At 51.4% G+C, this 27,816-nt stretch overlaps 1 protein-coding gene across 1 annotated transcript in view; it reads left to right on the top strand.

The window, feature by feature from the left end:
• The window catches only part of LOC308338104 (solute carrier organic anion transporter family member 3A1), a gene marked incomplete at its 3' end in the record, with an annotated part of 45,166 nt that extends 18,301 nt beyond the window's left edge, over positions 1–26,865 (top strand). Inside the window, exons 3-6 of the mRNA XM_080831661.1 lie at positions 6,605–6,769; positions 11,927–12,125; positions 14,297–14,435; positions 26,690–26,865. Of these exons, the coding sequence (XP_080687787.1) occupies positions 6,605–6,769; positions 11,927–12,125; positions 14,297–14,435; positions 26,690–26,865 (679 nt within the window). The remainder of the gene's footprint in view (positions 1–6,604; positions 6,770–11,926; positions 12,126–14,296; positions 14,436–26,689) is intronic.
• Positions 26,866–27,816: the final 951 nt, after the last annotated feature.

The following is a 27,816-nucleotide window of genomic DNA, read 5'->3' as shown; positions in this document are numbered from 1 at the left end:
ACCCAGGCTTTTCCCCACTGCAGTCCAAGGCAATGATGTTTCTGGATGTTTCCACTTCCATCGTGACCCACGAGCCTGTGGAACGTGGCCCATGGTGTGATCATGAACTGGTCCCTGTCTCCACAGTTAACGTTTCTTTTTTCTTTCTTTTTTTTTTTTTTTTAAGATTTTATTTATTTATTTGACAGAGAGAAGGATCACAAGCAGGCAGAGAGGCAGGCAGAGAGAGAGGGGGAAGCAGGCTCCCTGCTGAGCAGAGAGCCCGATGCGGGGCTCGATCCCAGGACCCTGGGATCATGACCCGAGCCAAAGGCAGAGACTCAACCCACTGAGCCACCCAGACACCCCTCACAGTTAACATTTTTTAAGAGATTGTGACAATTACCTTTAGAGACAGCATTTTGTTTGTTTATTTATTTATTGAATTCTTTAATCCCTCTTGCATTGATGAAGCGTCTGCTCTCACCGGGCACCGTGCCCACATCTCTGCGTGCAGGTGGCTCTTCATATGGGAGAGACAGGAAGACACCCCGGCGAGGGTATCCGGGGACACATGGGTGCGGTGATGACAGGCTGTACCCGGTACAGGGGGACCAGCTGCCAGACATTCGAGCCGTGCCAGGAGATGTCATGTTTCCTAGGATTCACCCTACTTGGGCTTTGATCTCATGCTGCCATGGTGATGTTTTTCCACATCTTTGTTACTACTCCCTTCCTCTTTCCTTTGGTTTGGGTCGTGACCCGAAGGCTATCGTGTATTTCTACCCTCCCTTCCCCCCCACCCCCCGCCGTCCTGCTCCTTCCGCTCTTGGGTCCTGTGCTCTGGGAAGCGCTTGTGATGACTTACCGTTCAGAAAGACACTTTTCCGTTGATTCAAGTCCCCATCCAGAAACCTGAAGATTTAGGGATCTGGAGTGCAGGCAGACCTTGAGTTTTCCATTCTGGTAGCGTGGTTTTTGCAGCCGCTCGGGGAAGCTTTGGTTTCCTCGTGTCTGAAATGAGACACTAAGACAGTCCCTGTTGTGATAGCTGTGGAAGTGACACAGGGGACCCTTAGCGTGGGGCCCATCCCACGCCAGTTGCCCAGCAGACGTCGGCTGTCACTGTCCCAATTACGGAGCGGTCACACACACTGGTTCCATCTCCCCTTCTTGGAAGCATTAACCGTGCGTATTGACAGCAGTGTTATTAAAGGAAAAAAGGTCAAGACCAATTTCAGTAGAGAGCCCGAGGGCTGAAATATCTCTGAGTCAAGTGCAATACAGTTGAGCCCCACAGTGAGCACTTCCAGGGCACCTCCAGTGCCCGGGAAGGAGGGGGCGGACAAGGACTTGTGCCCCCGACCCCCTGACCCATCCAGCTCTCTGCAGGAGGTCGTCCCTGTCCTTGGGAAGCCAGCGGCTCCCACGGCAGTTCCCAGGAGTCCCTCTCACCTACCCAGTCTCCCCCCAGCTCTGCTGCCACACCACGTCCGTTCACACACAGACATTCTTACAGCAGGTCTGACGTCCTGGCCTCCCAGCTCGAGGGCTCGCTCCCCCTCGTAGCCAACAAGAGCTTCTGCTGTATTCATCATCATCGTGCTCACCTTACCTGGGTGACAGAAGCACTGGGTCACCTGTCCTGCAGGCATGGGTCTCATTTAATCTTTGCAGCAATCCATGGGACGGAGTGGTGTGCTCCGAGCACAGACCTACTCAGTCTTGAAGATAGAATTCAGGTCCGACCTGACTCCCTCAATCTTATTTTATACAACCTTGCTCAGTCAAACTTTCCTGCGGCATAGAACTCTTCCCCTTTGGGCTCGGCAAGCCTTTTCTTTCTCCTGTTTCCCTCCCATCCTGTCCTACCTCTCCTTCTCCAAAAAATGAAGACTAAACCCTTGAGTCCTTTTCCCCAGCCCCAGCAGGAATTTTTATGTGCTTTCTAAGCATGAAGCTGCTCCGGTCTCTGCATGTCCAAGACCAAGAGCAGAGCTTCTGAAAACCCAAACCAGAATTACACCCAGGTTCTGAGCACGCTCTGGGGCAGCAGGTCCCACGGTTTGCGTTTTCACCATGCTTTCCCAACCGTGGGACTACTCTCTGCCTCAGTTTCCTTACCTATAAACAGAGGCTGTCCCTAGCCCCCAAGAACACAGGTTTGTTGGGAGAATTATGTGATTGGATGTTTCAGTGGTCAGAACAGTACTTGGCCCCCAGCTAATGCTCTGTCCCTAGCAGCCCTCACACCTTCTCCAAACCTGCCTTTCTCCCTCCTGGAGGACCTACGTACACGTTTTCAAGAAATCTCAATTCTACAGGAAGGTCTTCGAAAGACAGCAATGGAAAAACCTGTTTTCCCTGAAAAACTCCCCCACTGCCGTTTGCCACTTTGTGCCAGCGCGCCTCCTACCCCAGCTCCCAGCTTCTGAGGCAGAATCACTAGGTGGAAGTGATTGGCTAAGGGGGACCATGGGTGTTCAGCGGCCTCGTGCGGCCTTGGTTCATCAGTTTCTGTGTGTCTGGGCCACCTCGTTAGCTGCTGCCTCCTTGAAGGTTAGAATTTTATGGGTTTAACAACCGATTTGAATGAAAAAGCTTGAAATACAGGGATAGCCCTAGGTTTGAGCTAATTAATACCCCTTTTCAAATTGGGGCTTTGGAGGGTAGGCTGAACCTTTGATAGGAATCTTCGGAGAGTGCTAACAAGTCATCGCAATAAAACCTAGGGTGGAAGGGAGGAACCTCACAGCAAAATAGCCAGACGCAAGAGGAATCCGTCATTTCTGGCAGCGAATCGGGTTGATAGAGGAAAAAAGAGAATGTTCTTCATGCAAATAAGGTCCACTGAGCTTTCCCTGGGCTTTCCGTCAGAGGATCCTCAAACCTAATGATTTTCGCATCTAATTCAACACGAAATTAGTCATTAGATATTAAGACAAAAGCAGGCAGCTCTCCGATCTCAACAAAGCATCCTCCCACTGAAGTGGAATTAACTCTGGAATAATTAAAATGGTTGCTGAAGTATGAAAACACTCCATTAGCTGGAGTTGCCTTGTCGAGACGTGCCCTCCCTTTCCCTCCAGGCAGTCGCGATGGCCATGATCAAGGGCAAGGAGATACCAAGACCCAAGTCATGCGATCACACTTAAATCCTTTTTGGCGCCGCTTCTGCACCAGAGAGCAGAGTTCTTAGTGGGAGGGCACAGTTTCATTTGGGAGCAAGGGTGGCTGTCCTGCTTCTTTCTAAGTCCCCGTCCGAATGGACGGCACCCCAACAAAGGAAATGAAGCCTACAATGAAAACTACGGCAGACGATCGTTTTCCTGGAAGGACCCCAACCTGCCTACTGGTTGTTGGCAGTGTTTCCACAGTTCAGATATCTTAATTCCAAAAGAGCACAATGGTGGAGCCACAGTGTTTTCATCTGCCAAGACATAAACAGGTGGCGGCTTTGACGTTCATTTACCAGGAGGTACCGTGGTCGCCTGATGTGGTCCATACCCGTCTCTTTGCAGTGTGGAGGGACACAGTCAGCCAGTCCCTTATCACAGGGACAGTACACCGTCACAGTGTGCCACATGCCATAGCAAATCAGCCCCCACTCATTAGCAGCGATTTCAGATGATGGAGTCTTAATATCCACCAGGCTTTTGTGTTCAGAGACGGAAACCGCATTACCCTCTGTTTACACCCAATGTATTCGTCTTCTGCATTTCTCGAGCAGTCCACGTTTTTAAACATTCCAGAGTTAACAGGCCTTTAAATATTTGTACGATTCTTAAAAAATGATGTGGAGTTAACAGGAAGATTTCGCAGCATTTAAACAGATTTTTAAGTGTAACCACTTTTGGGCATTTATTTGAACTGACATTTCTATTTTTTAAGATTTTGTTTATTTACTTGAGAGAGAAATAGCAAGAGAGAGAGAAAGCACAAGTGGAGAGGAGAGACGAGCAGGCTCCCTGAAACGGGGAGCCCGATGCGGGGCTCGATCCAGGACCCTGAGATCATGACCTGAGCTGAAGGCAGACACTTCACTGAGCCACCCAGGTGCCTCTGAACTGACATTAAAAAAAAAAAAAAAAAAAAAAAAGCCTTGTATGCTTAAACCCTGCAAAAATAAATAAACAAAACACAGGTAAAGTCCAGTGCATTTTGGGGGTTGGGGGGAAGCAGGTAGAATTGAATGAATACTGTAGACTTCAAGTTTCTGGGTTTTTGTGTCACGTGTGCGTGCGTGCTTGTGCACGGTTATATTACCCGAGAGTTGCCTTCCCAAGGCTTTAGTAAATTTTGTGAGAAACTATGACAGGAAAGCAGAGGCCACCACCTCTGGTTGTTTCCTAGTTGGGACGTGGGACCAGCTTGCTCAGCCCACCATGATTCTGAGCTTCTAGTCGTCTGACTCAGTTCATTCCCATAACTTGAGTTCTTTTTATCAGGTCGGAGGATCTTGAAGTCCCTCCAGTTAGATTTGCATTTTTGAAACTTGGTATCTTTCACGGAAATGATACATTTTGAGCAGTGTGTATCTGCCACGTGCTGACCCATTGTTCTGCCATTTTGATTTATTGAGCTTGTCTGTTACCATTATTAAAAACTTATGTATCCCCTGTTATTATTTTATTCTAATTAGCTGGGCCACTTAGAGGTTTCATCTCCTAGGAGATGAGATTGACTGTGTAATTAGCTCTCTTCTTTTGGACAGCTGGCTAATTCATCACTTTGGAATGCAGTGTTAGATTCTCTGCTCACCTGTTTATGTGCTATGACCACAAGTACCTACTGTTTTTTTTCCTAGACTTAGAATAATACCGGCTCCATCTGGGACTCAGTTTTATCTTTTCTGTTTACACAGGTGGAAAGTAGACCCCATGCCAAATATCCCCTATCATTATGATTACAGCGGAACAGACTTCCCCCTAACTGTAGTCCCGGCCCATCACTTTTTGCCTTATCTGCTTACCACCTGTGCCGTTATTTACATAAGACTTCTCTTTAAATTACTTCAAATCTACCTGTTTTAACCTGGCATCGTTTTAAGCTGTGAGAGCCATGAAACCACACATTTGCTGTATTAGTTTCGTTTCCGTTGACTTTTTTGCAAGTACACATTAAAATAATGGCATAAATATTGAAGCATTAGGGTCATCCTGGTTCCTGTACCTGCAGAGCCCCTTGGCCTCCTGCCAAGATGTGTCATTGATTGCGTTCAAAGGATTTAAAAAAAAAAAAACTCACATTTTTCTAAAGCACCGACATAAGCGGGGAATCTTAAGTGGCTTACGAAACCACATACTTCGAGAAGAATAGAGTATAATAAGATATGATCGAAATGGATGACCTCAACAAGAGCTGTTTTCCGGCTCCTGTGGTACTTCATATGGCATAAGCCACGAGGTGCTCCTGCCCATCCTGAGTTCTCACCTGAGCCCAGGGCACTAGGCTGGGTGGGCAGCTTCTTCCGGGTGGGACTGGGTGATGAGAAAAGACCGTCTGAGGATGAGGGAAGAGATGTAGGAAAGATCTGAGGGCAGAGCGTCCCAGGAGAGGGAGGAGGAGCCCCTAGTGCTAAGTGTTCGGTAGGGGGGACCCGTGCAAGGCAAGAAAGAGCAGGAGCAGGCAGGCTGGACTGGAGGGAGTGGGGGGGCCGGGCAGGAAGTGTCATCAGATTGCTAAGGAGCAGACCCTGGCTGTTGGGCCATCAGGGAGTTCTGAGCAGGAAAGTGATTTGAGTTGATCCCACTGGCTACCACGTAGGAAATGATTATGGCAGATTGGGAGTGAAAACCGAGACCCCAGTTGGGTCTCTCGAGGAGTCCCCCATGGGAGAGCTTCTGGAAGCTTTTGCCGGGGAGGTGACCCTAGACCAGTGAGAAGAGGTGGGGTTTGATTCAGCATGTTTGTGTGCGTGTATATGTGTGCATGCACCAGAGTTCCAGCTTTTTTCTTGAAGCCTGTTAAGATTAAATATATTTTCTTAACACACCTAGAGAGTTATAAATATCTATCTCAGGGGGCACCTGGGTGGCTCAGTGGGTTAAGCCTCTGCCTTCAGCTCAGGTCATGATCTCAGGGTCCTGGGATCGAGCCCCGCGTTGGGCTCTCTGCTCAGCGGGGAGCCTGCTTCCTCCTCTCTCTCTGCCTGCCTCTCTGCCTACTTGTGATCTCTGTCAAATAAATAAATAAAATCTTTAAAAAATATATTTATCTCAGGTCGATGGCTATATATGCTTAGATACACTGATGCAACATAATTTATGGTATATAATTACATTTTTTCCTTTGAGAAACAAACCCAGACTCTCCTGGGGAGGATGGAAATAATTTGTCACTGCTTATGAAATATTTCAGTGTCTCCCGTAAACCCAAGAAAAGGCACGCTAGAGTCTCCCCTGTTATAGTAGTTCTCCGTTTAATTGTCAGAATATCCGCAGATCCCTTGAAGCCAGAGTTTTCACGCTTTGTGGGTGGCTTACCAGTTCTAGGTTCCGGCCTGAGTCACTGGGTGACTCCCGACGCCGCTTACTGAGACGGACAAAAGTGTGTCGAGGAGGAACTCTGGGGGCAGGAGGCCTGGCAGCGCTGCATGCGACCCTCTTCTTCTCTCTCCCTACAGTGATCCCGAAGGTCACCAAGCACCTGCTCTCAAACCCTGTGTTCACCTGCATCATCCTGGCCGCCTGCATGGAGATCGCGGTGGTGGCCGGCTTCGCCGCCTTCTTGGGGAAGTACCTGGAGCAGCAGTTTAACCTGACCACCTCTTCCGCCAACCAGCTGCTCGGTGAGTCTCCTCCTCCCTCCCCACCACCCCCCGGGAGGGCAGAGGGCTGCTGCATCCGCAGCAGCAGTATTCTTGGGATATGTGTGCGGAAGGAATTTCAGAGTCTATTCTTGCGGTAAGATTGGCCGAGAAGATGTGATAAGAAAGAGCTCAGATATAAAATGTATGTAGGAAGCATTGCAGTAGGCCGGGACATCAGTAGATTGGTGTGAACTGCAGAATTTGGGGGAAGATAAGACGAAGAGGGACGTGGAGACCTATCCAGAAAGGTTAGCAGGCTGTGGTTCAGGCCCATAAAAAAGTAAGAATGTTCTTGACAGCGTGAAATGCATAGTCCACAAATATAAAACTTGGAAGCCATACACTCCCTTCCTGACCTCTGCCCACGGCAGACATAGTTAATGGATCATGGCACTCCATCTCCCCAAGTGCAAGCATGGCCTTAGCATCCTTCTCAGTAGGAGACTGTAGGCATCTCCTTCCACTGTTTGGAGTGGTCATGGTAAGGAAAACCAGTTCGCCCTTGTGGGAAGCGGCATTACTTACATGGAGTTAGGAATTGACCTCACGCCTGACAAGGGAGACAGAAGAGTCAAGGACACCCACGTTTCTGGCTTGGACAGCTGGTGGCGCCATTTTGGGGACCTGGAAACTGCAGAGAAGAATCAGATCCGTGAGCGAGATTATGAGACGACATTTGAAGTTGCGGAGCGTGAGACACCCGTGGTGTGTGTCTCTTGTGGCATCCTGTACTCAGGAGGGGCTCGGGAAGGAGACCCCATGGAGGAGTAGAGGTATGGTTGCATCCGTGGACGTCCGGGTGGCCGTGGAGGACATGGGAGTGGAAGTTACGCAGCAGGAAAGTGAATTGGAAAAGAGTAAAGTCCCAGCCGTGAGGAAACACAGGAGTCCGCGGGGGAGTCGGAAGGAAGCCCACAGGTCATGGGAGTCAAGGGAGAGATGATTCCAAGGAGGAAGGAGGCAGCTGCGCGAGTGTGCACGCACAGTGAGGGCTGTGGCATCGCCATTAGCGACAACCACCGGGACGTCCTCCAGCCTGGGTCCGAGCTGTGTCCAGGAAGTGGCCGTGAGGAGCCCATGCTCCGCGTGGAGAGCAGCCCCCAAGAAGGGAGGAGTGGCCTGCAGCTTCAGGACACTGTCCCGCAGCTCAGCCGTGGAGCAGCGGAGCGGGACCACACCAGGTGTGCGTCCGTGTGTCCGTGTGTCCATGGAGGGGGAGGGGAGGAGATGCTGCGTTGCTAGGGAACACGAGCAGTTTGCTAAGCGGAAGGAAAGGAGCCAGCAGAAGGGGATCTGCAGGACAGAGAGGGATGTGGATGGACAGCCCTCAGCAGAAGAGCTCGTGGGTTCTGCCAGTGCAGAGAAGGAGAGAGGCGTGAGTCTGGCCGCTGAGACTAGCGCCGGTACAGCCCTGCGTGGAGCACGAGCTCTGGCCCCATGAATGACCTTCTCTGGTAAGTACGGGGCCAGACCGTCTGCTGAGAGCAAAGGTCTCCTTCAACACTGCCTGTTTCTTCACCTCACAGCCCGTTAGCGCAGGCAAAGGTGCTAACCCATCATGAGTCATCAGGAAAACACACGTGAAGACCACACTGAGCTACCCCTGCGCGTCCGCCGGACTGACGGTACCGAGTGTTGGTGAGGTTGTGGCAACTGGAACTCTCGTGCGCAGCCGTTGGTGTGATCACTCTGGACGGCTCTCGGGAGTTTTTCTGCTGGGATCCATGCGTCCCACTTCTGGGCGTGTACCCAACAGAAATGAATGCTCAAGTCCACTGCTTTAGATCTGCAAGGTAACTGCATTCAGAGCAGCCCAGCGCGCTCAAACCCCAATCGGATGCTGCCCAGACGCCCGTCAACGTGGGTAGATAAAAGATACAATGTTTGCACGGTGCTGCCACACAGCCTGAGAAAGCAGGCATTTTCGTACCTGCCTCCGTGTGGATGAACCTGACCGAGTTGTTGAAAGACATCAGGCGCGAAAGAGGACATATTTATATGAGTTTAAAGAGGGAAGAGTTCATTAAAGTGATAGAGGCCATGATGACGGGAACTATCCTTCCGGGAGGGGGAGGCGGGCAGCGGCCGGGGAGCCTTCCTGGGCTGCTGGAAATGTTCTGAGCTTGATCTGAGTGGTGGTTCTAGGGGTGTATACAGATGTAAGGATTCATCGGCTGTTCCCTTAAGCTGTGTGCGCTTCCCAGGACATAATGTATCTCAACTAAAAAAAAACCTAAAAGCCTACTATGATGATGCAGCTGGGTCATAGCGTCTCCTTGGGAACTGTGAGGCTAGTGCAAGCCCAATTTTTTTTTCTTTTTTTGCTAAAAAAGCTTTACCATCCTTTTTTTTTTTTTTTTGGTCAAGTGTCACTTCTAAGAAGTATTAGCAAAACGCAGGCAGCCCTCTAGTACCTGTCTGGAAGAGAGAGGGTAAAGCGGGTCTCTTTATAATTAAAGTCATAACTTCTTGGTTGTACCTGGGGTGTCTCTGGTTTTGCCCTCCAGCAGCCCGAGCTGCTCCGTTTCCTCCTCATTTCTGTGCTGCCGTTCTCACATTCTCGCTACATTTGCACGGTTGCTTCCGCGTCGGGCTCAGGTTCTATTTCAGAACAGTTTCTATCGACAAACCAATCGATAGCCTTCAGGGCAGAAGGTCAAAAAAACAATCTCGCCGTCCTGCACCTGTTTCTTTCCCCGTGACTCTGCCCGTCCGAGTGCGTGGCAGGGGAGGACCTTCTCTAGCAGTGCAGAGGCCACCTGCTGAGCCATCTGTCAGTCTGTCTGTCCGACAGGCCACGCAGGTAGCACGCGTGCATGCATGCATGCACAGCCTCTCCCTGTTTCCTGCTCGGGTCCTCACGCTAATCAGCATGGACCCTGCAGGGCTGGCTGAAGCCGGGGCTGGCGCTGGGCATTCAGGGGACAGAGACGGACACTGGGAGCACCAGGCAAGGCTTGCCTCAGAAAGTCCTCAGCTCCTGCAGACCCAGAGCCTGGGGCCCACGCAGTCACCCCAGGGCATCGGCGCAGGGCTCTGGGCCACCCTGGAAGCCATCAGCAAATGGGGCAGAGTCTGGAGAAGAGCAGCACAGATGATTAAGGCGCTGATGGCATGGATTTATGCACAAAGATGAAAAGGGCCCAATCTGCATAGGTTAGCGTAATGAGGATATGGAGTTTCACGGAAGTTCTGATAACTGGATGCCAAGGCCGCACACACATCAGGGAGGAAGAGAGCAGCCGGATGACGGGTTGGGAAAAAAGGTGCCGAAAGACTGTTATTGCCATAGTTACCGTCCTCACCAGGTGACGCTCCCCACGGTCTCCGCTAGGAAATGAAACAAAGCACAGGTCTGTTCTCTGGGCGTGGGCACGTCCTCACCAGTGTGCATGCACACAGGTCCAGCCTGCTCACCACTTATGCACCCCAAAAAGAAGCCTTGAGTGCCTGTGCTAGGCACGGGGAACCGTGCCGGACTGAAGAGGACAATAAAGGTTCTTGCGCTGAGAAGCTGCATTTCAGGAGGGAGATAGTGAACAAGAAACAAGACCAAAAATGAATAAGGCAGCTTCAGATAGGGGGAGAGCCATGAAGATAATAAAACAGGGTGAGGACTGATAGGGACCCCTGAGTGGAGTGTAGGGTCACTCTAGTTAGTTTGGTCTGGGAAGGCTTCTCTGAAGGGGGTATGGGGCCAGCCAAGGAGAGACTCAGAACAAGAATGTTCCAGGAGAAGGACCAGCAGGCGCAAAGCCTGGGGGTCTGTATGGGTTTGGGCTGTCCCAGGGGGAGAGAGGAGGAGCACTGGGCCAGGGGTGAGCAGAGGGGACTATGTGGGGGCTAGATCATGAAAGTCATTTATTTTTCTTTTCTTTTTTTTTTTTGCTCAAAGGTTTTATTTATTTGACAGAGAGGGAACACAAGCAGAGGGAGTGGGAGAGGGAGAAGCAGGCTCCCCACTGAGCAGGGAGCCTGATGCAGGGCTCAACCCCAGGACCCTGGGATCACGACCTGAGCCGAAGGCAGACACTTAATGACTGGGCCGCCCAGGCACCCCATGAAAGTCATTTCTATATCAAAACCAGAGCAAACCAAGCATAAGTATTCCAAGAGCGTCAGATAATACAGAGATATCCTGTGTTTCATTTAAATGTGACTTGTGCTATATTCTTGCAGAGCTCAGGCTTCCTGATTATGTCTTTCTTCCCCTAATATTAAAATTAATTTGCATGCCCTTAGCACATACCAGCTGGTTGATGTAGCTGATTGACCTCGAGGTCTGTTGATTGGCAAGGAGGGGAGACAGCCTAGACTGGGAAACTGGCCGTGCACCGTCCACACAGTGGATAAATGACGCACCGTCATTTAAAGCTGAGTTTTAGATGAAGCAAATCAGGGCAGAGCAAAGCCAAATGGGGGGTTGGAACCCTAGGATCATTTGGTCCTTCCAAAATTCCTCAAGTCTCTAGGAATCAGAACTAACAAGTCTGTGGTCCCTGGTGCCTTGCAGACAGCTCTGTTTATAAGAGGGGGAACATTTTATGCCAATTAACTCACCAAGAGCTACAAAACATATTGATTGGAAGGATGCTCCTTCCCGAGAGGTCTGGGAGCAGGTTAAAATGCCGTCTCCACGGGCTGCTGAGTCCTGGGACCTTTGTTCAGACAGCCGCCAGACGCTTCCGTGAAGCCCTCCTCGGCTACTGAGGAAAGGGGAGAAAATCCCCAAATGATCTTGAGTCCCCTTCCCTGCCTCCCCTCAAAAATGCAGAGAGCACGTGAGTGCGCCGTCATCGTTACGCCCCTGAGAAGCATGTGCGTGTTCCCGGTCCATCTGTCTTTGTCTCGTGGTCTTTCCCGAGAGGATGCCTTCCTTCGGAAGATCGGTGGATGTCCTTGGACTCCCTATCACTGTCCCCACGTCCGTCTCCCCCAGTTTTCCGTGGGTTCCCGGAGGGCAGAAATAAGGCCCCTCATGGAGACCTGGAGGCAGCCTGGAGGAGGCAACACGGCAGTGGGGGTCACCGGGAATTTGTCCTGCGCAGGGCTCATCCCCCCCTACCCCACCTGGGACCCATCGGTCTGCTGGGTGGTCCCCGGCTAACGGTTCCCGCCCCTCTGTTTCTCTCCCAGGGATGACTGCGATCCCCTGTGCCTGCCTGGGGATCTTCTTGGGCGGTCTCCTGGTGAAGAAGCTCAGTCTTTCTGCCCTCGGGGCCATTCGGATGGCCATGCTCGTCAACCTGGTGTCCACAGCTTGCTACGTCTCCTTCCTCTTCCTGGGCTGCGACACCGGCCCCGTGGCGGGGGTTACTGTTCCCTATGGAAACACGTAAGTCCTGGAAATGTCCTCTTCCTCCCCTGCCTGGCCAGGGATGCCTGGGCTCTTTCTCCATGGTAGGGGAGCCGAGCCAGCTGTGTCCGGAGGGGTGGCCGCGGGTGGAGGGTTCAAAGATGCTTCTGAATCTTCCTCCCAAGGTTGAGGAGTCCCGAGGGGACCTTTTGGGTGGAGAGCTCAGACCATTGTGCACGGGGGGACACTCCCAACAGTACTCCTGTTACCATGTTTGGCATTTGATTTTGAGAACGATTGAAGATAGATAATACAGATGAATTTTATTTTAAAATTCAGCTTTTTTTTTTTTTGAGATGAGGGGAGAGAGAAAGAAGTGGGGGAAGGAGCAGAGGGAGAGAAAATCTTAAGCAGGCTCCGTACCCAGCGCTGGGCCCATTACGGGGCTCAGTCTCACAGCCCTGAGATGAAATCAGGAGTGGGACATTCACCCAGCTGAGCCACTCAGGTGCCCCTTAAAATTCAGCCTTAAATGAAAGATTTCAGTGATTCCAGAAATTATCAGAAGCGATCATCGGGCTCCCATAGTCATTATAAGGTCTCTCCCAGAGTAGGTATTGATAAGTATGGGATGGAGAAGAGGGTGGGGAATAAAAGGAGAAAAGAGGAAAAAGGGAAGAAAGTTGGTTCTTATGGGACAGCTTTTTCCTAGTTACTAGCCCAAGACTTCAGCCTAGAGTCAAAATTGCCCCAGGCAGAACGGCCCCAGAGGGAATGATGGAGAGTGCTTACGTGTCCAGCATCCACGGCTCTCCCCCTTTCTGTGTGAGACTCTGAAGCTGCTTGGGGATCAGTCTGGAGCATCAAGGCTGCAGCAGAGTCAACCTGAAGGATACCAGTCTCCTCCTCCAGGCAGGCTATCAGGCTTTCTTCTATAGTCCTGTATCCAGAAGATAGAGGAGAGCCAGGCTTGTCTGCCCGCCCCCCACCAACAAGGTCAGGCAGGCTGAATGGGAGAACACAGGTGGGGGCGTTGTCTGGATAGTCGTGCACAGACACTGTGCCCCTCTGTCCCCTTTACCGCCATGGCCTCTCAGGCCCCCCAGCCCAGCCCGGCCCGCGTTCCTCCCTCTCCCAAATGCGGCACCTTCTGGTGTGTGCATGCCATAAATAACAGCATTTGGAGAGAAAGACCGCCAGCCTTCTGTGCCAGCTCTCAAGTAGTAAACTTGTAGTGGTTCAAAGCACGGGGTCTTACGATAATGAAGTTCTTCTTCATTAAAAAAGGAAAAAAAAAAAAGCCTACAATCCAACTGCCAACTCTGCCCCAATTGGTAGAGCTCCAATCCCCTCCCTCCCCACCCCCGCTTTCCCATGTGCAAGCTGGATATCCTCGAGCAGGAGACTCAGCTCGGTTCTGCCTCAGTTTCCTTCTCTGTCAGCCCCACGGGGTCACACTGAGAACTAGTACAATGATATACGCAGTGCTGGGGACAGTGCCTGGCACATCAATTGGCACATATCACCGTCGTCGTCCTTACTCCGAAGTGCCCCGAGCCCTAGGAGGCGCAGCTGAAAATAATTGTGCCGGAAAGAGACGCTTCCTCTCTTACGGAGCTAAAGACACCCGCCCCATCCTTCTCCCCTTTGCAGCTTGCTTGCTCTAGGTAATTGTGCCTTTAATGGCACAAAAGGAAATTTAAAATAACTTGTGTTATTTTTCTCAGGGAGTTGAATCAATCAAACAGACGATAGTTATTGAACGCAGCTAGCGGTAGCGGCGTGTTAAGCATCACGAGGCTTGCCGCCTGCTGGGCGGAGGGATCAGACAGAGACAAGGACGGACCCGGGATGGGGGGACGTCAGTGTCTGGCTGTGCCCGGTGGCGGTGTTGGGTCAGGGAAGGGAGAACGGGCTGAGGCTGCAGAAGTCACGAGTGGCGACACAGAGGAGGTGCTCCCGAGCTGAGTGTGGGCTGCCTCCAGCCCAGAGGGCACACTGTGCGACTGATAAAGAAGAGGCTTCTTCCATTTCCGGCACCCTTGTGCCCAGCTCTCAGCGGTGGTCCTGGGCTGGTCCTTGCAGGACAGGGAGGGGTGAGATTGGAAGGGGGAGAAGAAAGGGGTGCCGGGCTTGGAAGGCTGTCACTGCAGAGATCCAGCAGAAGTTGCCCTTCCTCTGATGGGTGCCACGTTTCCTCTCTTTTCCAGCTCAGCACCTGGCTCGGCCCTGGACCCCTACTCACCCTGCAATAAAAACTGTGAATGCCAGACCGATTCCTTCACTCCAGTGTGTGGGGCAGATGGCGTCACCTACCTGTCTGCCTGCTTTGCTGGCTGCAACAGCACGGTATTGGTGATTTTCTGACGGGATGGCATGGGGCAGGGGACGCAGGTGGCCAGAGTAACTTAAAACCCATGGTCAGCGGCAGCAGTGGGCAACCACACACATTCCATTGCGTGCCTGCACTATGACTTTTTCCCAGACCCCTCCGCGCTCTGGTGAATGACCCTCCGTCGGCAGGATGGGAGGACACACAGGTCCTTCAGGCCTTCCTGCTAAATCAAATAAGCTTCCAGAAAATGTGTTGGAGCCACCGAAAGTAAAAATTTCAGAGGCAGCTGTACATAGGGAGCCAGAGAAAAAAAAGATTATGGTTCAAGGTGCTCACCAAGGGTATCAGTGAAACAGCCTGACCCAACAGGTAATGAGCTCCCCATCAACAGAAGTATGTAAAGAAAGGCTAGAAAACCGTTTATCAGAGAAGACTTCTTCCAAACCTGAGACTGACAGTCACTTAACCTCTTCCTTACTCAGTTTCCTTCGCCTTTTTATTGTCAGCTGGATACCTCCCGCCTTTTTCCACCCCCCACCGAAGTTTGTTTTGTTTTCCTTTTTGGTTTTGGGGGGTTTTGCATTTTGTTTGTCGTTTTTTCTTCTCAGCATGAGTTGTCCAGTTGGCTATCAACCAGCAGTTTTTCACGTGCTCTGCGTGCAAACCTGACACTAAGGGACTGGTCCTCCAGTCCTGCTGATGGCGCCTTCCGGGGGTGTCTCGTACCGGCCCGTCTTCTGCATCCACATCCGCACTGCCCAGGCGCACGCCCTACTGGTCTCCTGCTTGGACCAGAGCCTAGAGTTACCTAACTGGCCTCCCGGCTCAGGGTGGCCCCCTTCTGGTCCATGTTCTGTACTGCAGCCAACATGACTTCCGTAACACCACAAAGGACCCCTTCTCGTGCTACCGTGTCACCTACAGGATAAGATCTAGGCGCTGCACTGGCTTTGTGTCTTCAGCACACATCGGTCCTCAGTCACTCCTTCAGCTCTACTCCCGTTTAGTTTGTGGTATTCAGCTTCCCCAACACAACAGATGTCTTTTCATCCCTCTCCATTCAGACGACTCCTACTCACCTGTCAATACCCTCCTCGAATTCTCCCTTCTCTGTGCAGCCGTCCCTTCCCTTCCTTATCTTTGGTGTTCTTGCCTCTCTGGTTCTTGGCACCTGTCTCCACCGGAGGCTGCTCTCTCATTTCACTGCCGTGATCTGCTAAAAGTATTTGCCATCTGCTCTGATCTGTGAGTTTCCCCAGCGAGGGCTGGCATCCAGACGTGCTCTAGAAATGTCCAGGAATGTCTAGATGAAGAGGAAGATGAGAAGAAGAGGGATGAGTGTCTGCTTTAAAGGCGTTCAGAGTTGTAATGACTTGTTTCTTCTTTCTGTGTTCTGCATCTTTGGGGGGCAGCAATTTCTCTGAAAGAACAAAAATCGATCACTTATTTTCATCTCCAAAGATTTCATTTTTCTTTGCTTTTAACATTTAGATTCCTGGCCAGTTATTAACATTTTTCAATAGAGAAAATAAATCACCACGGAGGGGGGAGCACGGTGGGGAGAGAAACTGATTTTTTTTTTTTTTAAATCAGATGATAAAGCAATTTCTTTATGTGAGTGGAAATGAATTTTAGAAAAAGGGATGAGGCCTCGCGAATGGTTAAAATAAAACACAAGCGATTCGTTTTTCATGACAACCATTTTATTAACATGTTAATATCCAGAAAGTCATATAAATCAGTTTTGGTTATTGTCCGGTTTCAAGAATTAAATAGGCTGGTGTCCTGAGACCAAACAAGTCTCTATTCCAGAGAATTCCAAAAAAAAAAAAAAAAAAATTGTCTTAAAAATTGCGTTTCCCTTGATCTTGCTTGGGCAAGAGTCTTATTGAATGAGAGCCTAACCAAGCCCTTGACTGCTTCCAGCTGCTGAAACAGCAAGCTGAGGAATGCAATTATTGGAGAGTGAGAGTCTCTGCTTCCCTCTGGACATAGCCTTCCTTCACCAGACACCTGCCTTTCCTTCTCATTACCGGAGGCCTCGTGTTGTCCGCAAAGCAGAGAGGTTCTCTCCCGGTGATTACAAGTCAGAGATGGGGACAGCTCCCGGCCCCAGGCTGGGTGAGACTCGCATTTCTCCCCCACGGAGGCAGATCTTGGGATGAATGAGGGATTTGGGGACGCAGAGCCGTGTGTATCCTGGAAAGGGGGCCCTTGGGACAATCTAGCCTTCAAAACACCCACAGCAGCGAACTTTTTCCCAGAGCCCGCGTGGGCCGGGCAGCAAGGCTTCTACCTGTCACTCACGGCCCGTGACAGCTTGGCCTAGAGTCAAAGAAATCTCAGGCCAGCGTCCAAAAATGAGCAGAAAGCAATTTCAGTCTTCTCGATCTCTGCTACAGCATTTTGAGAAAACGCCAAGTGGTGGGTTATATTGCCGGGTGCGTTTACTCCCTCCTTCGTTCCTACTTTCCTTCTTGTCTCTGAGCTCCCAGAAAAGCTTTTCCATGGGCTGAGGGCTTCCTCCGTCCTCTTCCCTCATTCCCTTCAGCACCTGCTGGAGTCCTCTGGCTCTCCAGGTGTGGCGGCAGCCACTCCATCATCTGCACCCCCCACCTCCCAGCCCCGTGTGTCTTATCTCACCCGTCCTCACAGCAGCCCGAGGGTGCAGGTGTGATTTTTACTCTGATTACAGACTAGTCCCTCCCCCCAGGTCCGGCAGGACATGAGGGCGCTGGCTTTGACGTGCAGGTCTGTCCCATCTGTCCAAAACCAGCCCCAGTGCCTTCCTCTGACTCGGTGACTTACCTCTTTGGGATTCTCACCTTTCTCCTCCTTGAAAAAACCTCTTTGTGCATGCTCCAAAGTCAGGACCCCCCCAGCTGGCTCTCACATGCGGGCCCTGCTGCCTCTCCAGCCTCAACCTCCCCACTCCTCCCACCAGTTGAAGGACGAGGTGCTGTGCTGGACATCTGGGGGTTTCCCGCACACGCCCAGCTCTCCCTTGCCTCCAGGCCTTGGCACGCGCTGCTCCTTTTAGCAAGGAGAGTCCTCTGTTAAGCGCCTCAGATGCATGATCGTTCTTTCCCTGCAGCTGAGAAGCCTCCTCCCCGCCCCTCACCTCCTCCAGGGCGGCATTAGCGCCCTGTCTTGCAGAGTCCTCCCACACCTGCTCCGTCTGGCAAGGACTGACCCTCCCACCCCCAGTCGAACAGGTTGTTTACTCCTGCGTCCGGGGATGGGGTTCTCTTGTGGACCCTTGCTTTTCCAGTGCCAGCTTCAGCTCTGGATAAAGGCTCCAGGCTTCCTGAACACCTGGCTGGAGGCCCCCTCCTCCCACCCCCCCCAACCCCTCCCTTGAATAGCAATTGGCAGGCGGGTAGGTTGGCTGGTGCAGTTGTCAGTACTAAAGCTCCCTGTTCGTCCCTCCCCCACTCACAGCTTCCGCCAGAACCTGCACAAATTGCCCATAACTCGATTAAATGTGAGTAAGTCACCAATCGAATAATTCTGTTTGCAGGGGAATCTGGTTAGGGCTAGTAGTTTCCTGGTAGACTTGCCTTGCTGCCCTGGTTTGGGTTTTGTTTTCTCATTTCCTCGTTTCCTCTCTCCTTGAGTGAGAGCGATGGCAGTTTCCAGGACTGCGTTTAATATGCAATTTCTAATTCTTCTCGTTGCATATGACCAGGAGGGGTGACAAAAAAGATTGCGAGTTAATTTCGTAAGCTTCCTTTGGCATGAATATATTGTCCAGATTGTTTCTGTACCTTTCACTCTCAGATGTAATTATTCCAGTGGAAAGTGTGTTGGTATGCCGCTGACTGACTGCTGGAAGTTGTAGCCTTTTGATGTACTGAATAATGGAGTGAAACAAAAAAAGAAAAAGAAGAGAGAAAGAAAGACTTATAATCAGCCACCAGTAGAACGTTGAAAGTCAGTCCAAGCCCAGCGCCGCATGTGCATGGGACTAATGATAGACCAACGTCTGTCTCCCCATGCAGGCAACGGATATGTGTCTAGCCCCTGTCTGAGCGGAGCCCTGAGCTGGTTCTGGGGAGGGCTGGGGGGCCCGTGATGGACGCTTGCAGAAGCTTACTGTTTCCTCATTCATCTCAGAGTCTTGCTTGCCTATTAGGGTTGCTTGAGAACTTCTGAAATCTAAGTCCTGACCCTCATCCTTAGAAGCTGATTTCTTTACTATGTGGTAGGATCCAGGCACCAGGAATTTGTAAAGCTCTCCCCCGCCACGCATTTTTGTACGTAACGGAGTTGAGAACCTCTGTTCCCCTCCGGAGTGTCTCCTCCTCGGCGCTGCTGACATTTGCGGCCGCGTCATTCTTTTTTGTGGGAGACCGCAGGGCGTTCGGGAATATCCCAGGGTTCTTCCCATCCGATGCCAGTGGCAACCCCTGCTCTTCTGTGAAATGACCTGTATCTCCAGATATTTCCATAGGTTCTGCTTGGGGGCCAAATCCCCCACAGTCGAGAGCCGCTGCTCCAGGACAAGGGATGGATTCCTAAAATTGTCCCTTTCTAGAAGCAGTGTCTGAGCTGACCCTGAGCATCCAGCCTTCGATGTCTTGTTCCTTCCTACCTTTATGTGGTCAAGCCCCGGAGAAACCACACTGGTGACTCGAGGGGCCATATGAGCCTATTACAGAAGAAACAAACTGATTGCTCATAGCCCCTCTCTGCCCCGTACGTGGGCTTATTGGGGTCCGAACCACGGTTTAAGCAGTCTGTGCATTTCATACACAAATCGGGCTTCCTGGCCTCTCTGTACAAGTTGGATGAGACGGGACCTGGCCCGGCACCCCCATAGGGCAGCAATTGGCTGGAACTCAGAAATGGTGGAGCCTACAGACAAGATATCCAATCCCCCTTAGCCAAAGTCTCCGCCCCTGGCCAACCCTTACACCTGGACCAGTTTTCTTCTCTGCTTCCTGTCTTGCCCTCAAAGGTTTGGAGTTTGCAAGCTCTCTCGTAGAGCCTGGCCCCGTTTCCCAGAACTGATTTAAAAGTCTATATTCATTCCGGCCGTGGCTTGTCAGAAGACATGACCATTCTGAAATCAGTCCCAACTAGGGCTTTGTCACCCTGAACATCTACTATACGTCTCAGGCCCTGGACTAGGCATTAGAGATAGAGAGCTGGAAAGGTAGGAGCTCATGTTTACTAGGAGATGAGACGTAATGTATTGATAGAATTTGTGTACAAAGGAACACCCATGGGCAACAGCTAAGCTATTAAGTGAAAAGAGCATATTATAAAACAATATACAGATTGTGATCCCTTTTAGTAAAGAAAAGGAAAAATCTAAATATTTGTACATCTCTACACAGAAAGATCTTTATAAAAGATACGTAGCTAGCTGTTCACAGAACATTACCTCTGGCTAGGGACCAAAAAAATTAATTTTTGTATGTTTCTTTCACATTTTCTGCAAATTACTAAATTATCCAAAATGAGCATGCATCCCTCTTTCAATAAAGAGAAAACATTTTTATTAAAAAGAATAACAACCCGACATTTAAGGATAGGTGGTTACATTCTAAGAGAAAGAAGCAGACTCGTGGAGAGATCAGTGAACCTGGAGGGAACCAGGAATTGGTTTGGAGCAGGTGAGGCAGGAAGGGAGGTGTGTGGATATTTTGACCCAGAGGAAGAGCGGTGGCGGGATCCTTCTCGTGAAGGATGAGTGGGTATTTGGCAGTGGAGAGGCACAGAAGGACATTACAGCGTGTGCTGTGTGTGTCCGCCCTGGACCCTGTGCTCTGGGGACCGGTTCCGTGTGGAGGGGAGAGAGAAAGAGGGAGAAGCATAGTGGCCTGGTGCACATCCCGGATGCCCGAGCATGAGCCACATCCTTCCTCATCTGTGTTCTGCCCACACTTCCTCCCCGAGGTGGCTGGAGCCAAGCATGTGTCTTCCCACTCCCTGAAGACCAGCCCTTGCCTCCTCTTCTGCGGGAGATAATTAAGGCTCTGCCCGGATGTGTTCCAGCACCTGCGTTACAGGTTACGGGAGCGGAAGGCGGACAGGGGTCTTGCTTTCATCCCAGGATGTTTCTCCCTGGCTATTATCCTTCAGCCAGTGACCCTGAGAGGGAACATGAGAGTATATTTCTTGCAGTTTTTCAATATCCCCTTTGCCTTGAGGCACGTGGGTTGCTGGTGCTCTTCACGATGAGCTCTGAGGTCTTTACCTAAAAATACCAGCTTGGGTTGGGCCGGTGCTGCGAAGAGATTCTAAGCTACAAAAGGACAGTAATGAATGACAGGAGAGGGTCTGAGGTACTTGGCCGGATCACATAGGAACACGTCACTGCTGGAAGGAAAATGTCCCTATCTGTCCCTCCCTTATGAGGCTGTCGTGCACAAGGGATCAGAGGTCTGGCAGGCGGCCGCGCGGGGCAGTGCACGTCTCAGCACTCTTGGTTTCAAACTCCCTCCCTCCCCCGCCCCACCAAACTACAGAACGAGAGCCCAGCTTTTCATCAAAATTGTCATTTCTGCCTAGGAACTGAATACATTACAGAAAGAAAGCCAGAAAGAGTGTTCTCGAATGTTGAGAGTAACACCCTACCTTTCAATGCAGCAGACTCTCTGTGCCTCTAACCTCACCACCCCCGTACCTGTCCCCTTGGAAAAGTCATCTTTCAACCTAGAAATCAGCTTTATTTGTACCATTAATAGCAATTGCTGCATCGGTATTACATGTGGGGGGAGAAGACCCAAGCGCAAACAGGTTCATTTGCCAGTATTTTTGAAAAACACTGCTGAAAAGTGGTTTTTTTTTTCCCTCTTGTAATACGAGCTGTCAAAATAGCATGCTTATGATTTCCTGCACCCATAGAAAATTAGCCCAAGATTCTAAAGAGTAATTTTTCTATTTTCATGGTCTCCAGCTTTATTGTAGTTGTTTATCCCCATCATTATGTGAGCAGAAACATTTCTCAGTCTAAATTAATGACTGAGTGTGGCCTCGGAGTACAATTTCCAGTGGCTATACTATCTTCTTCATTGATTTCTTCTTTATTTTGTAACGTTCTTGAGTTCTTCATTTTTTTTTTTAGTAGATGATAGATTTGTATTGTTCAGAAATCAAAAAGTGTAAAAAAGTGGAAACTCTCCTTTCCAGCACCGTCTTCCATTCACCTACCATCCGACCCATCACTCTGCCAAGTAGAGTAATGCCTGTTTCTAGTTTCTTGTATATCCAACTGGACTTTAATGCATCTCTAAGGTCTTTTTTATTCTGTACCTCGTGTGTGGGGTTTTTGTGGTCGCTCCTGCCTTTTTGACAGCTGTGTGGTCTTCCAGAGTGGGGATCTGTTGAGGCCTATGTCACTGGTCCCTGTGATGGGCACTCAGATTGCCGCACAACTTTAGGTCTCGAAAACAGAGTTGTGGCTGCTGTTGTGCGTAGGTCATGTTGTACCCGGGGCACGTCTCTCTGTAGGATAAGTTCTTGTAGAATTTCTGAGTCTGTCCTTCTCTGCTCTCTGGGTCGGCACTGGTTCCAAAGTCCAGGCTGGGTCCTCTGTGAGCACAGAGTCCATCTGATTGTCAACGTGATCTATCAGGACGCACTTATTTCTGGGAAAACCAGACCATAGACACACGTGCGTGCACGCGCACACACACACACACGCATCCGTATATGCCACCAGACAGAGGAGACTGCCTTCCCTCCCACTGAATGGCAAACTGGGAAATTGTTCCTTTGAAATGGCGTTTCCCAGATCAGGGATGGTAAACCAGTCTCCTGGAGCCTGGTAGACTTTCTTACCAGTTAAACATACTGGGCACTGGGAGAACTTTGGGTTTGCCCCTTCACTCAGGCCGTGACCGTCTACAGGTGGGTTCTAAGACTCATCTGCCACCGGTCGGACAGGACTGTTAAATCCAGACAGGGTGAGAATTCGCATCCCAGCCCCCGTCCTCCGTTCAGCAGAGTGGATCGTTATGTCATACCCAGGTCCGCTCTGTATTTTCCAGCTTCCTGCTGCTTGGAGCTTTTGCAAGTTGAAGGGTTCCCATGTAGATATCCGGTTAATATCAGCAGAAAGGCTGTCCTCCGCCCCCCCCCCCCCACCGCTTCCTTTCTATATGGGACAGTAGTCTGAAACCCCATCAGTGGGAAGTCGCCTGTTGTAATTATGGGGACGATGAAACCGTGTGGTCCTCATCCGTGGTTCTTCCCACCACGTGTGGGCGTGTCTTCCCAAAGAGCTCCTTTGGAGCCAGAGTCCCCGCACGTCCTTTAGCATGTGACATCCAGGCCCAGCTCTTGTGTCACCCAAGCCCAAATGAACGATGTTCCCCATCTCTTGCCATATAGCCACAGGCTCTGCCTGTTCCCTTAGATTCCTTCTTGGAAGGGTCACAGGGAAGTCCCAGCTGCCCCTCCCCCCGCAGACCTTGGGACTACCCAGGGGTTCCCAGTCATTGTGTCAGACTGAGTCACCTGCCCAAAAAGGAGACCCGTTCACGTGGCCCAGCTCCTCCCTAGCCTCTTCCACAGCTCCTCTCAAATAAATTTAGTTGAGTCGGAATAAGTAAATACAGGTTTGCCCAGAATCTCTGCAGCTTCTATTCTGAGCACCAGTAAGCTGACGTCTTCACTGGTTGTATTTCCACTTCTGGCATTAATGACCCTACGAGTGCCTCGTTTTTGTCCAGCTGCCCGAAGCTGCCCTTGGCCTGTTTTTGTCTCCTCCCTCTCCCTGGCTTCATGCACTGTCACCTCCCTCCCTTGGTCTCGGTTGCAGATCCCATGGGGCCTCAGCTTTGCCATCCACTCACTCCATTCCCAGGACACTGGCCTCAGGGACACAGTCACCCCCTGGACCAGGCAGGGCCAGGCAATCACTGCGTCAGACAGTGTGGGAGAAAGATGTCTTATTTTGATCCCGTTACGTTAGGGGCAGGAGCACAGATCGAATCCGGGGTGAGTCCGTTTCTTAGAGCAGAGAGGACCCCGGCAGTTTCCTTTAATGGTAAATATAATGCAGTTGAGCCCGCGTCGGTATGGGGCAAAAATCTAGGACTGAGCGTAGGTCCCAGTTACAGATTACTTTTTAAACTCAACAAAGCTCATCAATCACATGGTTCATTCACCGGGTCCTGGCCCTGACCCCTCAGTTCCAGTACTCACATCACATTTGTAAGAGTCAGAGCTCACTTCTTAGGATGCTTGATGAAGCAGGACCACGGCCATCCCCAAGGGGCCTGTTCTTCACTTACACCTGTGAACTCTTTGGGTCCATGTGGTTCTCAGCTCCCCCAGACCCAGACCTCTCTTTTCTCACGGCAGGAATCAGAGACAGAAGGATTTGAGGGTTTGAGAAGGAATTAGGATACGGTGAACTGAATAGGGCTTGAGACCTGTTCATTTGTTCGATAAATAGCTCTTGACTCCCTGTCATGAGAAAAGCCCTGTCCTCGAGAGTTGAGGATAAATTAGGGAGAAAAACCACAGTGGTGTCTGGGCTCTGTAGCCCCATAGTCATGAGGAAAAAGGATCAGACATGGGAGTAAGGGGTTCCAGAGAGTTAATAGGGTACCACTTCTCAGGCAAGAGATGCAGAGGGAGGGGAGGTTGGGGTGGGACGTGCATCTCTCAGGGTTTGGTCAGGAAAACAGCACCCACAAGTATGTTGGAAATAAAGAATTTAGTGTGGGAATCAGAGCTACTATGATCATGGGCGGGTTGGGGAATTAAAATCTGGGAGGAATGTGACGAAGGATCGGAGGACAGTCACTCCATCCCCAGAAGCTCCTGCTCAGGTGGGAACGTGGGGGCTTGTGGGAAAATCCCAAGAAGCCGTGTTCACGTGGCTGCTGAGAGACGAAAGGGGTGCCGGCCAGGTCCGCGGGCAAACAGCCACATCAGTAGAGGTGGGTACGGGGCCTCTGTTGTCAGCAGGACAGGCAGAAACGAGGGCAGGTGTGAACACGGATGCTAGGGCCACCCGGCCCCTTCCGGGCACTTCCACAGATGTGATATCATCCCCGTGTCTGACCTTGTGAAGGGTCGTGGCCTCTGTTTAACTTCTGCCTTCTAAATCTCACCCATGTCCCCCACCCCACCCCACCCCACCCCTGTGCCCATGTCCAGCTCCCATCCCTGCAGGGAAGGGGATTCTAAGTAAATAGCTCCCAGCATAGTGGAGGAGTCGTGCCGAGCTGATAGGCAGAATCCAGCTCGGGGCATTTGTTCCCAGATTCCGCCTGGAGATGGTAACATGCTCAGAGCCCCCCGGGGCAGGACGGATCAGGTGGGCCTGGGAGGATTATGGGCTGTGGGTCTGTGGAAGCCAGGGAAGAAAGTGGTTCATGGGCACGAGCTCCTAGGGAAGAGAAAAGTGGATGGTGGGGTCAGGATATGGAGGCCCCCAGGGAGCTTAGCAGGCTCAGGTTCCTGCCTGTGGGGGACAGAAGCCAGCCCAGCCGGAGTAAGGGGAGGCTTGGGGGATGAGGTGGTGAGTGTAGACAGCCAGCGGAGTGTGGCTGTGAGGTTGGGATCGGGGTGGGGGTGGGGCGGACAGTTCCCTTGCCTGAGTATGGAGAGAAGGGACATTTTAAGTTGTAGGGAGGGAGAAGTCCTGCCTCCTGGTAAATGCAGGGGAAGGTCATTCACAGAGGACCTCTAAAACGGCCTGCTAAGCCTCAGCGGCCGTGTGTCAGCTTCGTGAAGTGCTCAAGAGAGTGTCCCTTGGACTCGGTCCTCCTCATAGAAGGAGGTGCCGGCTCCTCCTCCTCCTCCTCCTCCTCCTCCTCCTCCTCCTCCTCCTCCTCCTCCTCCTCCTCGGGGCCGCAGAGGGCCCTGGCTCAGGGCTCAGGGCCAGCTCAGCAGGGGGAGGCCTCCCAGAAGGAGGTGGTTTTTACAGAAGCGCCAGGAAGCCCCCAGGCAGAGGTGTGTGGTAAGGGGCAGAGAGGCAAGGCCCCAGCACCTCCAGGGAAATTACAGTAAACGCCGCAGGGTGCTGGGACCAGGTCATTTGCACAGAGGCACCTGCTCTGGGCACAACGCTTAGGAAGGAGGGTCCAGCCCCACACTCTCTCTTCCCACACCTCTGTCCCATGGGTAGAAGCCCCTGTGCAGAGCACAGCCATATGGGGTGGCCCGGATGGGATGGGGGGGGCACCTAAGAGCCTTTGGACACCCCTGAAACACCCCCTGTGGTTTGATGGGATGAGCAAAACCCCTCCCTGTGCTGTGTTCTGTGGGAAGAGAAAAGAAGGGACAGGGAGGATGGAGAGGAACGAAGACAAGAGGAGGCATGTGAAAGCCAAAAGGGATTTGTTTGACCCTCAGGAGGATTTTCCTTGGCGTGTGCTCTGAAAGCCAAGCAGTCCCGAGAAGAAAAGCGATGAATCATTTATGATTGTATTCATTAAAGGCCTCTGCACTATTATTATCGAACCTTAATTGGCTTGGCGCTCACTCGACACTGCCTCTCCCCGCCCCTGCCCCTCCCGTTGCCATCAGAAATTCCTCTGATGATGAAGGAGGGACCAGACCACGCCTGGGAGCAGGGGCAGCTGGGCAAGAATCCACCGCAAGATCAAATGGAATGCAGGCCTTTTTTTTTTTTTTTTTTTTCTTTTTCCTCCTGCTTGGATCAAGTATTAATAAATGCGTCTGGTTCTGCTCGCTGCCCGCGCGTGGTCTGCTGCAAGCTCCTGGCATCTCTTAGCCCTCTTTGCTAACCCTGCCGCGTGAGAACGTTCCCATGAAGCTGCCCCCTCCAGTGGCCCCACGAGAGCAGCCACTTGGTGCATGACAATGCACGTCCTTTGTTCCAAGTGCCACACTGGGCATTGAACCAACAACAATATGCAGGTTACCTGATTCACTTCTTCTAATACACTTCATTGTAATTATCACTGCATAAAAGAGAGGACAAATTGGCAAGTAATTATAACGTTAATTTGGCAATGTTTTATCATATTGTGAAGGCGCAGTTTCCTCTCTAATTGTATGGGTGGGGGGGGCGTTTGTCTAGGGTACAGCTTATGGAGGGATTCTGGAACGTGGAAGTGAAACAGGAGATGGGGCACGGGCTCTCCTCCCTGTAAATATTCCTTTATTTGCATGTGTTTTGCAGCCTTCTTAAAAAGCTAACTCGTTTATTCAGGCCTAATTAATGGAATGCCACAGAATGCATAATTAGGCTGTAACAGCGCCAGCTGATGGATGGCTCTGGGTTCGGAAACGGGAGATTGCCCCCAGTTGAAAGGGCTGAACCCTTGCGTTTCAGAATCTCACCGGCTGTGCGTGCCTCACGACCGTCCCGCCCGAGAACACGACTGTGGTTCCTGGAAAGTGCCCCAGTCCCGGGTGCCAAGAGGCCTTCCTCACCTTCCTGTGTGTGATGTGTGTCTGCAGCATGATCGGGGCGATGGCACAGACACCCTCGGTCATCATCCTTATCAGGTAAGCTCAGAGCCGGGGACTCCCCTCTCGCTCTGCCCCTGCCTACCTCATGGGCGCCTGCGGTCCTCAGGAGGCCAGAAGGTCAGGTACGGTGTGCGTCTCGGAAGCCAGCTTCCCCGGGCTGATAGGGGTCCGTTACATCTGACGGGACCTCCCAAGAGACCAGAGAGCGTGGCCCAAGGGCGATGATACACTTTCATATCCTCCCAAGAGTAGACCCTGCAGGTGATCTGGAAAGGAACTGTGGTCCTGCGTCGATTTTTACAGAGAGCACATTATTGCAATAAGATGGAAATGGGACTGGACTAGCCAAGTCCTCAAGTCCAGCTCCCGTCCCACCGCTGATCAGCCCCATGACCTTGGGCGCATTTGCCCTCAGAGGTGTTTCTGAATTGGGGCCTGGGAGTGATGTCATTGGTCCTGCTGGCCTCCTGCGGCGGTGTGGGTCCCAGGGAGGCCATGGGCTGCCAACAGTGACCTCTCTCGTACAAATAGATGGCTGGAGAGGGCACCCAGAGTCTGTGGCTCCCCGTGTCTCGGGACCTGTCCTGGGGGCAGGGGCGCTGCCTCCAAGGGGACCTATGGAGTCATCTTCTGAGTAACGTGTACATTTGCCAAGTTATCTAGTGTTGTTTGAGGAACCCAGAAGTGAAATGCTCCATAACCCAGAATCTCTGTTGAATCACAGGAAGTGACACCAAACACAGACCCACCTTACTGGGGTGTGGCTAGTTCACTCCTAGAGGCTAGAAATACGAGTAGGAATGCGATGCTTGAGTGTGACCTGTGCCCACCCACGTTCCCAGCTGCTTTATCCAGCTCCGTCTTTCTCCCCATGCCCACCGCGTTTCCCGGTCTCGGTTATGAATTCCAAAGGAAGAGTGTGTTTCTGCAAAGTGCGTATGTTCTCGAGGAGGTCATTAGCAAAGCCTTGTTAATGTGCAGAAGCAT

The sequence above is a fragment of the Martes martes genome (assembly GCF_963455335.1).
Source record: "Martes martes genome assembly, contig: scaffold_347, whole genome shotgun sequence".
In the NCBI taxonomy this organism is placed as follows: domain Eukaryota; kingdom Metazoa; phylum Chordata; class Mammalia; order Carnivora; family Mustelidae; genus Martes; species Martes martes.
Note: the sequence above shows the minus strand (reverse complement) of the source record. Positions and strands in the feature narration are given on the sequence as shown.